Consider the following 18,941-nt stretch of genomic DNA (forward strand, 5'->3'; position numbering starts at 1 on the left):
GACTATCTTTCACTAATATTAAGTCTGTAGATCATTAGATTGCATCTAACGTGTTTTAGGGTGAGTTTTGTAAGATTATGAGAATAAGGGTTTGAGTGAGAATTGATGATTAGGTGATGAAAAACCGTTGAATTGATGTAAGGGGGAGTTTTATTCATCATAAGGGTTGTGACTCGGTAGTGAAGGGTTTGTGTTTTGCTTCCTATTTTTTTATGATCTTTTGACGGTTAATTGTTGAAAATTCGTGTTCTATTTTAGGTTGCCGTAACTATATGATAATTTTCGTTTATGAAACTGTGATGTTTCTAATAGAAGTTGTGGCTGAGTTATTGACTGAAATATTTTGATTTACGCTAAGCGTGAAGTGTGTATGCTAGTATAAGTACTGGATTAATTTTGATTAGGTATTAGATGCAAATTAAATACTGGGAATTATACTAGCTAATGTGTGTTAGGCCATCACTACTTAGTTTATAAATTGTCTAGGTTGCTTGACACGATAATTATTTGTGGAAAACATTATGAAATTGAGTTCTTGAATTATTTCTAGTTCTTGGAGTAGGAAGAAATTATTGAGTTGAATTGTTTAAATATATGAGCGATATTGAATTTACTAGTAAATACATTAATTTTTGGGAAAGGGCTGAACTAAACTAATTCTTTTGTTCAGGGTCTCTAAATAGATTCAACTTATGAATTATGTCGAATTCTCAATTATAAGTTCAGCTGCTGCAATTTTAGTTGTTTAAAATCCTAAACTTTAAGCTTATTAGTTTAAGGAGGTTTTAGTAATCGAGGTAAGGGAATAAGTTGCGTTTAAGAATATGCAGATTTCTGTGTACTGCAGTGAGGTTTAATTAGCTAGCCACCGTAAGTGTTTAGTTTGAATTGGAATATATTAGAATATAGAGTGGAATTTTTTGTAAGTGATAATGATATTTTTAATCATGTATAGAGAGGAATTGCTACCGACATTAAGTTGCGCCTATAATGAACTGCACATGAGTAGTAAAGAAAATGAATAGATTAGAGTTGTCTATTCCTGTCCTGTGCATAAGAACTGGTGTATATATATACGTGATTAGTTAGTTTCACAAATAAAAGAGGGTGCCATTTAGTATACACACTACATAAATTTGTGCATATTTACAAAGTTACTTTTTCAATGCACAAGTTTTTTGTACACCATTAGATCAATGAGTAGTACCAATTTTATCATGGTCTAGCTGTACTATATTTTTTTCATTTTGTCTTCAAAACCTCCAATGAGTACTGTTTTTTCAGATCTCAGAATTTTACATTCACACACCACTAATCAAATACTACCTCCGTCCCAATTTAATTGACACAATTTTGTTTTTCACACATATTAAGAAAAATGAATAAATAAAGGGGAAAGTGGAATATATTGTATTGAGAATGATAAAAGTAGTATTATTTAGTGTTATATTGTATTGGGAATGATGAAAGTTGTATTGAATATTGAAATGGGTCAGTTATTTTGAGACACTTTTTTTTTAGAAAATGGGTCAATTATTCCTGAACGGAGGGAGTATCATTTTTCACCCAAGTCAAAATCTTATTCCAGAAAATCTCAAACAGTAACAAATTAATTCCAAAAAATCTAATGGATAATCAATTCTCTTAGTTCTTTTTACACCATATATGTATCAATTTTTTACTCTATAAATCACATGAGAAGCTTCATATCTAGACTTTAGTAATGGAGCGGCGGCATTAGACTACCATGAAGGTTTGTTCAATTGCTTCCTTTCCAACTTCTTCAACAAAAACCCTTTTGAGTGTGCTTCACAGGCTTCAGAGTCAGACAAGACAAAATCTTGTCAAAGCTATTCACGTTGTTGCATCCATCACAGTTTTGACGAATCAGAATTATCTTAACTCCATCATTAGCAACTACACCATCAATGACTTCAACATCATTGTTCAAAGCAGCACAATCAGAATCAATAAAGTTCTAATTTTAATCACAAAACAAATGATGGGTCTCTTCAATTCCAAAAAAAAAAAACCTTTTGACACTTTTAGAGCTGAATTTGAATTGGGATAAAATAACTGAACAAGGAAACGAGATTGAAAATTGACATCAGGATTAAGAGGGTGAGGTCTAATAAAGTGAAATAATTCGTGCTATTGGTTTGGTAGTGGTGGTGTTGGTGGTGAAAAAGGGAGATAGAAGAGTGGTTGAAGATAAAGTAAGAAATATGTGGTGTGGGCAGCCTATAATAAAGATCAGTGTTCTTTTTAATCTAATGATTTAGAAAAAACTTTCCTTAACTTGTGTATGATACACAAATTTGTGCATTGTGTAGGCTAAATGTCACCATAAAAGAGTATTGGTTTCTTTGTAGGTGCACTTGTAGACTTGTAATTATGAACGTACCTTCAATTTAGGTGGGGGCCATTTTAGATATAGAAATTTGGTTAAATTTTAGGTAAGATCAATCTATGGATAAGGCTTGGCTTATTTATATGTATATATGTGATTCCATTAGTGGCATAACCGTCCAAACATAGAATCCATATCTCAAATATTAAGGGATATTACAAAGTAGGGACGAAGGAGCATAGCTACTACCATGTATTTTCGTTAGAATTAAGATAATGGTTATTATATGAGAGAGAAAGCTAATAGCTAGTATGAATGATTTATCAAGTAATTGCTTTTCAGAATTATAGTAATAATAATGAAGGGTTTATTATTATTTATTTAACATGTAAATAATGAGTGTATTTTGTTCATTTGATCTCATGAGTAGTAAAGCTTAGGGTATACGTTTTATTATATTAAAAAGAAGTGGCAAGGTTGTTGTTAATTTAATACTATAATATTAATAAAGGTGTCGCGTTATGCGGATTGAGATGTCAATCATCTAGAACTGTTCTTTTGTGTGCCTTGCCTTATTTAACGAAGTGTGATTGATGAATTATTTGACTGAGTGCAATTTATGAATTATGCAATGATTGTAAAATTAATGTGATAATGTTATATATACATTATGTGGAATATTACGATGTTAAGATGTTATCATTTGATACTGTTATATTATGATGTTGATATGCTATGAATTAATATGTGTTGCATATGTTGCTGTTGATCTTTATTAAGATGTAAATGTCGGTCTAAGTCATGAAGTTATAAGATGTTTATGAAGTTTCTAAGATGTAAGATGTTGAGTCCATGCATACTCATTTAAAGATGAGGGCTCATGCCCTGGAGCTTTTGCTCAACCCACGACGATGAGAGCTTTTGCTCAACCACGACGATGAGGGCTTATGCCCTAGGAGTATATTTATGCTCAACCCACGACGATGAGGGCTTATGCCCTAGAATGGTACCACATGCATTTGCATTTAATGATGATTTGAGATGGTTTAAGACGTTAAGAGTTGCATAGTCGAGTCTAGATGCTTTGTCAAGTCAAGTTGTTAAGTTGTGATGTTTTAACGAATTACCTTGTGATGTCTTTTAGTATGACGATATGTGACGATGATTGTGATTGCTATATGATGATATATTGCTAAGGTGAAATGATGATGTCTATGTATTTGATTATAATTGTTAAAATATAAGATGTTTATATTTTTAAATGTAATTTATGATTTATGAGCTTAATATTATTGTTTGAGAAATCTCACCCCTTCTGCTTGAAAATGTTGTTCTTCGTATGAGTAACTTGCAGGTAATCAAGATTAGGCGTGGTCGTGAGTGGACTCCTCACAGTGTGTCTTTAGGTGCTCTGATACGTAACGGGATGGGAGTTTTGACACTGTTTTCTATTCCTTACGTATTGTTTTAAGAGATTCATAATGAAGTTGTTGGATTTGAACTAATTATTATGTTTTAGACTATTTATGAGACTTTTATGATGAGGCTTTTGTGCCAAAGACTATTTTTAGATGTTGAATAATTCCGCTGCAAGATATTAAGTAGTTTGTTGATTGAATTTTGAAGAATAAATTATTATTTATTTATTTATGATTTTTATGAAATGTGACATTCCGTTTTGTGATGAAAAACTCTGATAATTGTTATGAAATTTTTACGTTGGGAAAACGGGGTGTCACACTTGTGGACTTGGATCTTTCGAAGGACATTTTTTACGAGGTCATGGTAGAGTGGGAAGGCTTCGCGTTTCCTATTGCTATAGAATATGAGGGTCTGCCTGAATTTTGCACGCACTGTAAGAGTATCGGACACAATGTCACTTCATGCCGTTGGTTACATCCACGAAGAGAGAACAATGTTGAGCAGCCAATCGACAAGGATAAGAAACCAGTTCATTCTCAAAGACCAAAACAATGGTGGAAGCCTAAAGACAACCCGGAGGGTGTTGGTTCATCCAAGGCCTTTGCTAAGGCGACACCGATTCAGCAAGATGATATTAGTAATGATAATGTCGCCTTTGGGATAGAAGCTACGGTGCAGCAAATTGATGGAGGTGATGACACCTTACGGTTGGACGCATCTCAGCACAAGGATGCGGAAGATACAACCATTCCACAACCGCATGTAATGGAGCAAGAGATTTTTGTTATGGATGCTAATGCAGAGACATAGTTAGAGACACATATAGTTGTTTCCTACCAACGTAGGAACGATCCTGACACTACTTTTCATATGCCGCTTCAAAATGTTTCACTTAGTCTGATTTCCCTAATGTAAAAAATATTGTAGTTGGTCCAGACGATCCGGTGGATCCGGTGTTGCAAAAGGAATTGGATTCGGTAAATCATTTGCTATTGAACAACACCACTGCATGCATCCCCTTTACTCCTTACTTAACAAAGGCACAAAAGAAGAAAGCAAGCCAAGCAAGCAAGGTGACTTATTCAACCCGTTCTCAGGGTCCACTCCCCACCTATCAATGAAGATTCTCTACTGAAATATTCGGGGAATCGGCAATCATGACTCCCGAGTTGCTCTTAGTGAATTATGTCGTGTTCATTGTCCGTTACTAGTTTTTCTGGCTGAACCAATGGTTTCTCTTAGCTCTGTCCCGAGTTGGTTTTGGGAAGATACAAAAATTACTAAATATTTTGCTAATAATAGAGGTTCTCTGCTGCCAAATCTTTGACTTTATGGGGATTGATGTTGATTTTGTGGTAAGATTTGAGTCTCCCCATTGTGTAGTGTTGGAACATGTCTGTAACAATAAAAAAAAAGTATATATAATGGGGATTTATGCTAGCATTAATTATTTACATCGCCGACAACTTTGGTCTAATTTGACAGCTTTACAACAATCTTATTTGGTTCCGTGGATTTTTGTGGGGGATTTTAATGCGGTTTTGGGTGCTCATGAGAAGAGGGGAACGAGGCTGCCTGCTTCTATTTCATGTAATGATTTTCTTTCTTGGACGAATGCAAATTTTCTGTTGCATCTTGATACGGTAGGTGTTCATTGTACCTGGCTTAACGGAAGGCTAAATTCTGACATTGTGGCCGTGCTATCAGTAATGAGGCTTGGAATGATTTTTAGGGAACTACAACGTGCACTATGCAGGTACGGATACATTCAGACCATAATCCGTTGTTATTGAAGATGGAGATTGTTGTAACTTTGAAACGCATCTCCTTCAAAAAATTTAAAGTCTGGACTTTGCATGATGATTGTCGTCGTTTGGTTATGGACACTTGGAAGTTGGATGTGGTGGGGTCGGGTATGCATCGGCTGCAACAGAAATTACTCTGAGTCAATGAAGCTTTCAAAGTTTGGAACAAATCAATTTTCGGCGATGTGCACAAACAGGTGGCTATCTCTGAACTTTTTCGAATTCAGCAATACATTGATGAACATGGCCTGTATGCTGATATGCATGCGCAGGAGCTTCTTGCTCAGTTAGCTATGACAAAGGCTCTTAACTGTCATGATCAATTTTGGCGTGAGAAGGTAAGGCATCAACAATTTATTTATGGTGATAGGAATTCTAAATATTTTCATCGGGTAGCAAAAATCAAATCATCTTTGAAACCTATTTTTATGTTGCAAGATGGTGAGGTGCGGCTGTCTGAGCCTAAGCAGATTGAGGATCATGTGCTTGATTATTTCCGAGGAATTTTTGGTGTTGAAAATAACTGTGTCTCTAATGATTTAGTGGGAAATGTGATTCCTATGATGGTTACGGACTGTGATAATTTAATGTTGACTTCATCTCCTTTCATTGATGAAATTAAGCGGGCTGTTTTTGATTTGAATGGTGAAGGCGCGCCTGGTCCAGATGGTTTTGGAGGACATTTTTTCAGCATTTTTGGGATATTGTTGCTCACGATGTGGTTTACTCAGTTCAAGATTTTTTCTATTCGGGGGTAATTATTCCTAACCTTAATTCAAATATTATTGTGTTGATACCGAAGGTGCCTAGTGCTTGCTCCATGGGTGAATTTAGACCAATAGCTCTGGCTAATTTTCAGTTCAAAATTGTTACAAATTTTTTAGCATACATACTCTCTGTAATTTGCATGCGCATTATTTCCCCCTAGAAAAGAGGTTTTGTTCGTGACCATAACATCTCCGACTATGTTGTTATAGCTTCGAAAGTAATCAATATGTTACCAAGAAAGAATTTTGGTGGTAATTTGGCAATGAAAGTTGACATTCGAAAAGCGTTTGATACTATTGACTGGAACTTTCTATTGTTGGTGTTAAAGTGTTTCAGCTCTAGTAATATTTTTTGTGACTGGATTCTAGCTATTTTACATTCTGCTCGCCTCTCAGTCTTGGTGAATGGGAGTGTTGTGGGATTTTTCGCTTGTAAAAGAGGAGTCCGCCAGGGTGATCCTTTGTCTCCGCTTCTTTTTGTTTAGCAGAGGAAGTGTTGAGTATAGCTATTGAGGTTGAGGGCGTGTCTGGTTCTCTGCAGCCTATGCCTTATTGCTGGGGTATTTTTTTACCGACACATATTCTTTATGCAGATGATGTTTTTATTTGTTGTGCCGGCACTCGCAAAAATGTTCTGTGCATTATGAGAGTGTTCAAATCTTATTCGGAGGTGTCGAAGCAGCTGGTTAATTTCGACAAGAGTAAATTATTCAGAGGTGCTATGACTGCAAGCAGATCTCGTATGTTGTCTTAGTTTTCAGTTTTTTCATTGGGGGCCATTCCTTTTATCTATCTCGGATGTCCCATCTTCCAGGGTAAGCCTCGTCCACTCTGTTATCTGTTATGGGAAGGGTCCAGTTGGTGAAATCAATTGTTCATGGGATGCTGGTTTATTCTTTTCACATTTATCGTTGGCCTCAGGCGCTTCTGAAGTCACTTGATCGATGGAGTGAAGTTACCCATTCCTTTATTCAGTTGACGTTGGTGAAGCGTTGGGTCTTCATTCTGCCTTGCAGTGGCTGAGTGATATGCAATTTGACAATGTTTATTTTGAAACAGATTCCAAGCTTACTTGTGATGCTTTCCATGCTACTTGAGACGACACTTCTGAATTTGGGTGTATTATCTCTTCATGTCGGTCTATATTCAGCTCTGTCTTTACCAACTCTAGGGTGGAGTTTGTTAGGCGACAAGCCAACGGGGTTGCTCATGCCCTTGCAGGAGAAGCCACGTTACCAGCTAGTCCCGTTGTTTATTTTAATATACCCGATTGTATTGAACCTCTTATTATTAATAAAATGCTATAAACATATTTCCTTTAAAAAAAGGTATTAGATGGGTTGGCTGGATCTGCGTACTATGATTCAACATGACCAATTACATAAATTAATTAGATCTGACAAGCTTGTTAATTATTGGGATGCAAATTATTAAGCATGACCCAACCACTATGGGCTATGTTGATCAATGGATCAATTCGATCCATTTTGTTTTTGGTTTTCTTCAGTCACCCATTTAATTATTGGTTTAATTGCAGTTTTGAACACCCTACCTGATCAAGTGATTCAAATAATCAATTAAAGACACTTTTTTTTTTAAAACTCGGTATCCGATCCAAGGACCGACTGATCCGAGGGAATTAATCCCACCGTCCACTTGCGGGGGCCCCGTTCTAAGCCAGAGCAAAGCTCTGTATGGACTTGCCCACCGAAATTGGCACCAGAGGGAATCAAATCTGAGACCTTGAGAGGAGCACACTCCAAGATCCCAAGCCAACCCCAAATGGGTTTAAAGACACATTTTTATTAAGCTAATGTCATTAAATTCAAAGTGAAATTGGTATTTATAAGCTCACTCTCACTCTGTTTCATACACTTGCTATGTGGAGCACTTGGTACACATTATCATCATGCCTGCCATATTCACAAAGTATTTCGTCACAGCTTGCTCTTCAACTACTAAGGGAATGATTTTTCCCCTTATATCTTTGATTAAGGTTCATTTAAGTAGATCCCCTTCCCTTTGTATCGTTTTACCCTCTCTTCATATGTCTTTTTAGTTAAATTGTTCAATTTTCTTTCAATATAAGATTATTTACATTTAGTATCCAGAGACGTTGTTTTCAGTCAAAGTACGTCATGTTATCTGGTTCACAATCACACGGGAAGCTTATTAGAAATGAATGCTTTTGGAGGTAATTTATAAAATACAAAAAAAAAAAAAAAAAAAACCCACCGCTGTATTGTCCCAGACAAAATCTATTTTGGTTATAAAATTCATGAAAATGCAAAAGTCAGATCTATTTTTTAGGAGATGGAAACGTCAAGAAAATGCAAATGGAGTTAAAGTAGGGGGGTTGAAATCGCACATTTGAAACTGGAGGGATTAAAATCGCACAATTGAAAAACTATAGAAGTTAAAACTGTAATTAAGCCTTCGTTATTTTATGTCGCTTTAATGGAGTAGTTTCTCGTAATTATCTATTGTGATATATAATTGAGTGTACTTTTTTTTTTTTACAATAACATTGAATATCAATCCAACTACATTTTTATTTCTTCAATTGAACCTAATTATAATTAATCATATATAATTTAATGTTATAAGTTTTAGCAAAATGTATCTTTTGCCTCAAAAAATAAGAAGCTAAATGTGTCTTCTTTTTATTTATTTATTAAATTTCCACATTTAAATATATTTTTATTAATAATGTTTAAATTCAATAATAATTTTTAAAGATTTTACAAATATTATTTATTTTTTCAAAAATCCCATTGAGATATTTAGTGGTTGGTCCAAAGTTCAATGATTCGTTTCGGCCCATTTCATTATTAGGACTAATCGGATCGGACCAAAATGATTCGTTTATGCTTTTTCTTCTTTTTTTTTACAAGAGGATTTATTGAATTCTGCTCTTCTCCCAGCACATTCTGCTCGCACCCAGCTGAAAAGACTATAATGCCCCTGCGTAAGTTAAGTCACGCTGCGTGACTTAACTAACGCACGTTGTAATTGTTGTGTGACTTAAGTAGCGCGGAGTGAGTTAAGTCATGCAGCGTGACTTAACTAACCCATGAGGAGGGGATATAGATGATGCAAGTGGACCTACTTTTTACAACGGAGGCTGCCGCTAAGGAGGTGGGAAAACAGGGTGCTGCTCATATCAGTTTTGGTAAACTGAAGAGGCGCTACGAGGAGCTCTTGAATAGGTGTAATCAGCTGCTTGATCCTGACACACAGGAGGAGCAAGACGAGCAAGCTCAAGTTAGGCTGGCCTGCATTAAGGCGTTTCTGTTGCTCTTGCTTGGTTGGACCCTTTTTGCCTGCAAGAACAGCAGAAGCATTAATCTGTTGTGGCTGCTTGCGCTGTAAGATATTGACGAGTTGGACAACTTTTCATGGGGTGGGATGGGACTTGCTTTCCTATATGAGCAACTATCTCTTACCTCCGACTCATCTGCCTCCTGTGGTGGTTACATGACCTTCCTTGTGGTAATATATTTTTTTTCTTCTTTTTTACTTATTGGATCGTAAACGTATAGTTGTTTGTATAATACTTATGCTGATATAAATTTGTTTCTTTGTGTTTGCAGGGATGGACTTTGGCGCACTTCACGAACATCATTCCGAAGATTGATAATGATGAGTACGACCCTACTATTGCCCTGCTTGTGAGTCAATGGAAACATCCTAGGGGCTTTTCTGATCCTGGACACTATAGAGATGCCAATGATTCGTTGGACCATTCACATGTCATCTGGAGGCCGTACGAGAGACGATGACACATCATGCCCTTTCAGGACATATGCTGGTACTCCGGATGGATCATGGCCGGCAAAGACAGGAGGATCCGTCACTTGCCAGAGCGGGTTCTTAGGCAGTATGTGTATGTCCAAACATGGCCCAGGCCTTCTACAGACATTGAGCTTCTTGCGGCATATGACATGGCCCAAGCCTTCACGGAGTTTGCTTTACATGTCCTCAGCCAGCAGCAGAGGGGTCATCCGGTTCCGGATAACGAGCCGTGGGCTCATTCTAGAGGGTACATGAGATGGTTCATTAGAGTATCACATCCTATACTGAACCCCCTGCGGCCATTCTTGACTATGTAGTTGATGCCCATCCTCGTCCTGTCCCTCCTTACGAGGAGGTTCTTGTTGAGCAGCAGTGGGACAAACATCCTCCCGACCCATACCAGATCATCAGCAACATCAGAGCCAGAGTGGACAGTGCAATGGCACATCATGCTGTGTTTCATAATCCAGAGGAGGTGGTTCGCTTGATGTAGGGCATACAGTCTGAGTGGAGCATGCTGGAGCGGCTCCACGGAGGAGGAGTAGGAGTCCACGGGAGTAGGGTTTTATGATATTTTCTAGGTTTTTTATGACATTTTGTTGGATTTGGTTGTAATCCTATTACATTTGAGCTTTTTGGCGCTTTTATGACATTTTTCGTTATTTTATTCCGTTGTTTTATTCCATTATTTTTCGTAATTTAATTATGACTTAATGCTTGATTGAATGAATGCTTAAATGAATGATGAAAATAGCATGCAACTAAATGAATGAATGAATGAATGTATGAAAGAATGACTGAAAAAATTAGGGAAAATAGAGGTTTCAGCCTCTTCTGGTTTTCTGCACAAATTGGGCGTGAGTTAACTCACGCAGTGCTTTACACTTGTGTTACTTAAGTGACACAGCGTTAGTTAACTAACGCATAAATTTACACTTGCGTTAGTTAACTAACGCAGAGGTATTTTGGTCAGTTTGACTGGGTTGGAGTGAAATTTGCTGGGAGAAGAGCATAATTCAGATTTTTTTTAGACCCCTTTAACCTCTTTTGTGTCTCTTTGTGTTGAAAAATGTTGGGTGAATATTGTTTTTCACCCCTGTAATATATGTCATTTCCGGTTTTCACCCTTATGAAATTTTCGGTTTGATTTGCATCCTTGTAATTATTATTTTTTTCGGAAAACCCCCCTCCACCATCCAACTCAGGAAATTCGCTTATGTGGAGCTGACTTGGTTTTTTTCTTAATTTTTTTAATTGGCCACATCATATTTTATTATTAAAATATCTAAATTTAATTTTTTAAAATTAAAAAAATCCAAAAAATAATATAAATTCATTTATAATAATTGAAAAATAAAAAATTAATTTAAAGCATTTGAAAATTAATTTTTGAAAATAAAAAAGATTGTAAATTTTTGTTTTACGAAATTTTCTGGATTTCTTTTTTTTTTTTATATCTAGATTTTTTTTCCAAAAATAAAAAAAACAGAAAAAAAGGTAAGATTTTTTTCTTTCAAAATTTAAAAAATTAGAAAATATAATCATATTTTTTTTCGAAATTAAAAATGTTTTAAAAAAAAATTCTGGAATTTAATTTTCAAAATACAAATAAAGGTCAGTTTTTTTTACCAAAAAAAGTTTTATAATTTTTTTTCTAGAAAAAAAAATTCTGGAAAAATTTAAATTTTTAAAAAATTTGGATTCAAATTTAGAAAAAATTCAGATTTTTTTTTTCAAAAATTTTACTCCAGAATTTTTATAACATCTTTTTCGACATTAAAATATTGGAAAAAAATCATTTTTTTCCAAAATTAAAAAGTTTGTTTTTTTATACAAAAAATAAAAAATTTTGGTGGTAAAAATAATTTCCAGAATTTTTTTAAAAAAAGAATTTCCTTAATTTTTTTCTTATTTTTACAATTTTTTTATTTTCAAAAATTAATTTTCAAATGTTTAAAATTATTTTTTATTTTTTCATTAATATAAATGAATTTATATTATTTTTAATTTTTTTTGAATATTTTAATAATAAAATGTGACGTGGTCAATTAAAAAATTAAAGCCATGTCATCGCCACATAAGCTCATTTGGTGAGTTGGAGGGAGGAGGGTGGTAAGCCGGAATTTTTTTTTTTTACGAGGATGCAAACCAAACCGAGAATTTCATAAGGGTGAAAACCAGAAATGACATATATTACAGGGGTGAAAAACACTATTAACCCAAAAATGTTTTATGAGAATTATCTCGTGAATGTGTTAAAATTTTAAACAAATGTCCCCCAAAAATTATCTTTCAAATTTTTTAGAATACAACCATGCTAAAATGTGGATCAATCGAACCAACATTCTAACCTATTTTAAACAGCTCTATCTTCAAATGAAAGAAACTCCTCCCCATTCAAAAAATTACAGACTAGACAACCAATATGAGCAGCTCGATGGTCAAATTTCTTACCTTAACAAGCAAGGACTTCTGCGTGGAATTTAATGTATACCATGATGATGCCCATTGGGGTCCTTGTATGTAGGTCCACCATGGATAAGTATATAGAACTACATGGCATCGAATTAAATGAATATGAATCTCAAAATAAACAAGAAGTGCATGCACATGGATTATACTCTTGGCTGATCTTGTGTAATAATGTGTATAACAACAGATCCAAAAATAATTTGAATTGATTCTACAGAAAAATCAAAAAAGAATTTGTGTTGCTATCCATATTTAATTTACATATTTGTGTTCCCTTTCCATATTTAATTTACAATTAGAAAATGTAAATTTGTTTTTACTCTTATGATGGTAGAGGTAATTATGAAAGAAGCAACTCACATTTCTTACAAATTTTATATTACAAATATTTTTAAATACTTTTATAAATTTTATTAATATGGTGGGTCTTATAAAAAGAACTAATGAAATTAATGTACTCTGTAGGCACGTTGAAGACGGAAAGTGTACATGTTTGGCCAAGACAACATGAAGAAACACGAAAGAAATTTAGTGCTTCAATGAATATGGTTGGGAGATAGATTGCTATATTTAGTCGGAGATATAGCTAGGAGGTGTGAGTAGTAGTCATCAGCTTATTACAGCAATAAATTACTATAAACAATCATACGCCTTTTACCGCCACTCCTCCATTGAATAGTAGTGTCACCGCAGCTGAATACAGTTGGTTATGAATTCAAATAATTTATTTTCTAAAGTACAGTGTATAATGATGAATTTGTACAATACGATGAATCAATGATTCAAATTCCGTTTAAGCTAGGTCTTCATATCTATTATCTAGTAGTATACATATTTAAGTATATTGATCTAAATTAATTTTGTCACATATTGACATTTTTTTGTATATAAAGGCATACTTATTAAATTGAAATATGATTTAATGTAAAGTTTATAATATAAAGTCATATTCTATTATTAAATACAATAATGTAATATTCTTTAAAATATCATAAAAGAGCATAATTTTATTGATTTATTAATTCAATAATCAATCCAAAGATATAAAACAAACATTTATTTGAGCTAACATGTCATATTAAACTTTGAAAATGGCTAGGATCATGCAAAAAAAAAAAACGTTTGTGACTGAAAACAAGTCAAGTTTAGACCTTGAATTATTTGACCAAGTCGGTTAGACTTTACAAAATTTGGTTATGCCCACCCAATTCTTATACTCCTAGAATGTATTAACTTAAGGATTACAAATAAAAATACTTAATCAAAGTGTAACATGTTTTTGGCTTAAACCAAATATCCTCCGCGCTTAACCGTCTAGATTAATCCCTCGAACCTGGTTCGACCTAAATGAACGGCAAGTTCTCTCTAAAAGATTTAACGTTGTTGCACGTCTAATATTGTATTCGAACATGACTTTGGTTAAACTAATTGACACTCACAACTCTTGGGTGAAGGGTAATATTTTTTGGTTTACGAAAACATGATGTTTAATAATTAGTATGACCAAAGCCCAGCAATAAATTGATCTAAGAAATTTGACCACTTAAGCAAATGATTTTCGACATAGATTAGTCACTGTATTAAACATTTATGGAATTTTTTGATAAAAAAAAGTATGAAATTGTATATTTTTTTCAATAATAATTAATGATCAAGTGACACATGCTTTCTTCATTTGGCTCAATCAAACTATGCTGTATAAAATCCAATATAAATACTTCATCATCAAGCTCCCTTCCAACCATCTAAACCATCCATCATGACCGAACACAAAGGTAGAACCGTTGGCGGCACAGAATGCAGCTGGTGCAAGGCGGCTCGCGGCGGCACCGGCGTCGCCGTCATAACATTACGCACTTCAAAACCACCAAACATACACCGTTTCCAAACAGCACTTCACAAACTCCAAAATTCCCATCCTATCCTCAGGTCCACTCTTCTCCAACACACAAACACCTTCTCCTTCCTCACATCCCCCACACCTTTCCTCCAACTAACAACCCACGACCTCTCATCACAACAAAACGGTACCATTTCACTCTCCCCTCTCCAACAAATTCTAGAACTTGAACTCAACAACGACAACGAGTGGCGCGACGCAAAGCGTGACTCAAACGAAATGTTTTTCGGCAGTGTTTACGCACTGCCGAACAACGTTTGGGTTGTTGCATTGCGGCTCCACGTCGTCGCATGTGACCGCACGACAGCGGTGTCACTTTTGGGAGAGTTGCTTGTGCTCATGGAAGAAAAGGAAGAGATCCTTGAAGAAAATGATAAGGAAGTTAAACATGAGGTTAGTTTGGCTATTGAGGATCTTGTTCCTCGTGAGAAAACAAAGAAGGCTTTGTTAGCACGTGGTTTTGACATGCTTGGTTACTCACTCAACTCACTTAGGTTAACGAATATGAAATTTTGTGACACCAAAGCAACGAGGTTTTCACAAGTTGTGAGGTTGCAACTTAATCAAGATGACACTAAGGGGGTTCTAGCTGTAAGCTCCTTAATTACCATATATATATTTTCAGTTTAATGTTCATGTAATGACTAAATATATATCTCATTACTATATGATGATGATTGAATTTTAATTGATAGGGTTGCACGTTGAATGGGATAAAAGTGTGTGGTGTGTTGAGTGCTGCGGGGTTGATGGCTGCCCATGGCTCAAAACGTGGTTCCAAGAAGTATGGTATTGTTACTCTCACTGATTGCAGATCCACACTCCAATCTTGTCTCTCCGACAATTTTGGTGAGTTTATGTTTAGGGTTTGAGTAATGATATTTGTACAACTATATTTGCTAAAAACAACATAGAGATAAAAAAGAAGAAAGAGTAAAAACATAATGTGAGTATGAGAGATGGTTGTCCAAAAATTATGACAAAATGATTGTAAAAATATTACTTCTCTTAGGTTTAGCGAGATTTTCTTACAAGTTGAGCATTTCATACTAGATTTGCATGCCATATCGTTTAAAATATGTTACATCTTTTTTTTTTTTTTGAAAGAAAATATGTTACATCTTACATAAGATGTAATAAAATATGTTACATCTTATTTTTTTTTTAAATCCAAACATATTTACACGAGTGGATGAAAATAGAAAGGTTAGGGGACTAATTACATCATATTTTTAAAATAGGGGATTAACTCCCTCAAAAAGAAAAAAAATAGGGTTTTTTTTTTTAGAAGAAGAAAAAAATAGGGTTCAAATTACACGAGTGATGAAAATAGAAAGATTAAAACTGTGATTAAAGGCGGATTCAAACCTATGCCAAGTTTTAACTGTGTTGTTCATTACGAACCATAAAAGTAAGCTTGCTTCGTACAAATACTATTAAATGGCCATTAAATTAAAGGTTTGGGATGATAAAAAAAAGTGATTGGTGATGACTGCATTTGGAATCCTGCACTGTATGTTATGGCAGTCTAGTTTATTTTTTTGAAGGAAATGTTGTGACAGTCTAGTTGCTTTGCTGCATTAAATTTTGCAATGTATCCTTATTGTATTAAATGCATGAATTCTCTAAACATAGTAATGTAATAAATGAACACATTACTACTCGGAGTAGTCTACTCCTTTTCTTTTGCACAACTAATACGAGTCTCAGAAAAAGTTTTAAAATAGTCGCTGGGCCATCATTTTCTACTATCTTTTTAAGAGGGTCATTTTATATCTTGTTTTTAAATGAAATTGAGGGACTAATTTGATGATTTATAATAGTGTAGGAATCGAATTAGAGAGATGGTTCGAAGATCAAATTTATGATTTATTTTATATTAAGAGTGAAGACTCACTTTAGTCCTTGAGAAAATTCGCAAGACCTAATTTACTCCCTTGAAAAATAAAAGTAATTTTTATTCCTTAAGAAAAATAAACCATGAAAAGTTAACATCTCCTCTCTTTACACTTTATTTAGTTGATAAAAGAAAGATAAATGAAAGCAAAGTAAAAAGAAGATATTATTTCCTTAAAAAAAAAGAAGAGATTATTGATAAAATTAAATATTTGTATTAATAAAATGACATAAATATTCTTAAACAAAAACTTGATATAATAAAAATAAGCTAAACTAATTATTTTTTTTACAAAATAAAAGATGTATTTTATTTCAATCAATGAAAATAACAAAAATATTTTAAATAGGTAAAGATGCATTTTATTTTAATTAATGAAACTAATCTCTTCTTTTCAGTTTTTTTCACTCCTCTATATTTCCTTCGTCAACCAAATAAAGTAGAAATAGGGTAGGGACTAACTTGTAATAGTTTATATTTCTCAAGGGCTAAAAGTTGCTTTTATTTTCTCAAGGATTAAATCGGATATTGTGAATTTTATCAGGAAATAAAATGGACTTTCAGTCTTATATTAATGTGTTTATTTAAATTTCTATCTTTCAAAACGATTGTCTCTATCCTAAGCAAAAAAAAAAAAAGTCTCAAATCTTAGTCATTAATCATTATTATAAACAAAAATCGACCATTTTTAAACTAATTAATGCTTCTATTGCTAATATAGCTTTCCTTCAATTTAAAATAGTTAATGTGGATAGTTGAGTTGATTTTTTTCTCGAAATATTAAACATGACACTTAAGTAAATTTCACATATATTTTGCATGAAATCAATAAATTTCACATAATAAAAAATTATACTAGAAAATTAATTTGACAAAGTTTTTTTCTCAGTAAACTTTTATTTATATTTAAGATAAAAAATATAACGTTTCTTATAAAAGAAAATGTTCAATGTACACTTATATAGCCACGTATACATTGAGAGAGAGAAAACAATAGAGAAATTAATATGATGATAGACATGATAAGAAGAGAGATAGAGAGAAAATGAGGTCTTAAATATGTGTTGGAAAATTGGAAGGTACATGTATAAGAGCTCTTTTATTTGTTCACGATTACTCCTTTGTCACATTAAATTACATGCGTCGACACAAAGACACTCACTAGTCAAAACGAGCATATAAAAGAAAAGGACGTAACATAACATTGAAAAAAAATGCATTCAAATACTCAATAAATTTGGCCCTTGTATCTATCTAATCAAACAACTGATTTGATCCTACGAATATATTCAGGTTTTTACCACTCTGCCATTCTCAATTCCCACGAGATGAAAGGAGGGGAAACTCTATGGGAGCTTGCAAAGAAAACTTATGGAGCCTTTGCAAACTCAAAGAAATGCAACAAACATTTTTCAGACATGGCAGACTTAAACTTTCTGATGTGCAAGGCCATAGAGAATCCAGGATTGACACCATCTTCTTCGTTAAGAACGGCGATCATGTCGGTGTTCGAAGACACGGTTATAGACGACAGTATAAAGAAGCAAAGAGAGGTTGGTGTAGAGGATTATATGGGATGTGCTTCTGTTCATGGGGTGGGTCCATCTATTGCCATTTTTGATACCATAAGAGATGGAAGCTTGGATTGTGCTTGTGTGTATCCAGCACCATTACATTCTAGAGAACAGATGCAAGAGGTTGTTGGTAAGATGAAGGCTATCCTTATTGATGCTGCTAAGACATTCAAGAAATGAAATTAATCACATCATCACTGCCTTAATTATTGGATTAGTATTTATTAGATTAGGTTGCATTTTATGGATGTGTATTATAGATTGCATTTCGTCTATTAAGGAGTTATATTTTGGGGTTTTAAATTATAGGTTAAAGCGTGAGAAATGTATTGTCGTGCTATGATATTGAGTCTATATATGAAAGAGTGCTGCTATATAAAGCGAACGTCCCTTTCACGAATGAATCGCGAACATAATGTCACCTTTAGATAATCCTGTCACACAATACATGAACGGATGGATGTAAGTACCAGACTTGCTACAGTGAACATGTACAATGTCAGTGATGCCATCGGGATAAATTTGTCGTGATTTGTAGCATTTGCCTATATGATATCTATTATGTATAATTGTTTTTAGGGCATATTAATCTTGAATAAAATTTATGCATAATTGTACATTATTTTACTCGGGCATCATTTGGCGAAGGAGTTTCCTTTGTATGATATCATTTGGCGTAGATGACTTGCTACAAGAATGACATTGACTTGTCTCTTAAGAAAACAACTCTGCAATGTTGAAAACAAAAAATGCAGGAATTTGAAGACTACAACAAAATGCAGGTAATGTGTGGTGAAGTGTGATATATGCACAGGACTAGTAAATCATAATTCAACCAAGGGCTTCCCCTTCAAAAACTGATAAGGCTGAATTATGATTTACTAGTCCTGTGCATATATCACACTTCACCACACATTACCTGCATTTTGTTGTAGTCTTCAAATTCCTGTATTATTGAT

At 34.0% G+C, this 18,941-nt stretch overlaps 2 protein-coding genes across 2 annotated transcripts; both read left to right on the plus strand.

Annotated features, from left to right (window-relative positions):
• Positions 1-10,171: 10,171 nt before the first annotated feature.
• LOC146955698 (uncharacterized) lies at positions 10,172-10,632 on the plus strand. Its single transcript, XM_085748949.1, has 2 exons — positions 10,172-10,343; positions 10,457-10,632. Exons 1-2 carry the CDS (start codon positions 10,172-10,174, stop codon positions 10,630-10,632), a joined length of 348 nt encoding a protein of 115 aa, XP_085605075.1.
• A 3,657-nt stretch (positions 10,633-14,289) lies between these two features.
• Positions 14,290-18,601, plus strand: LOC146955699 (uncharacterized). Its single transcript, XM_085722744.1, has 3 exons — positions 14,290-15,102; positions 15,207-15,360; positions 17,702-18,601. Exons 1-3 carry the CDS (start codon positions 14,371-14,373, stop codon positions 18,160-18,162), a joined length of 1,347 nt encoding a protein of 448 aa, XP_085578870.1. The 5' UTR covers positions 14,290-14,370; the 3' UTR covers positions 18,163-18,601.
• Positions 18,602-18,941: the final 340 nt, after the last annotated feature.

Source organism: Medicago sativa, chromosome 1, assembly GCF_051527215.1.
Source record: "Medicago sativa cultivar Bolivia chromosome 1, Bolivia_mono, whole genome shotgun sequence".
Classification (NCBI taxonomy): domain Eukaryota; kingdom Viridiplantae; phylum Streptophyta; class Magnoliopsida; order Fabales; family Fabaceae; genus Medicago; species Medicago sativa.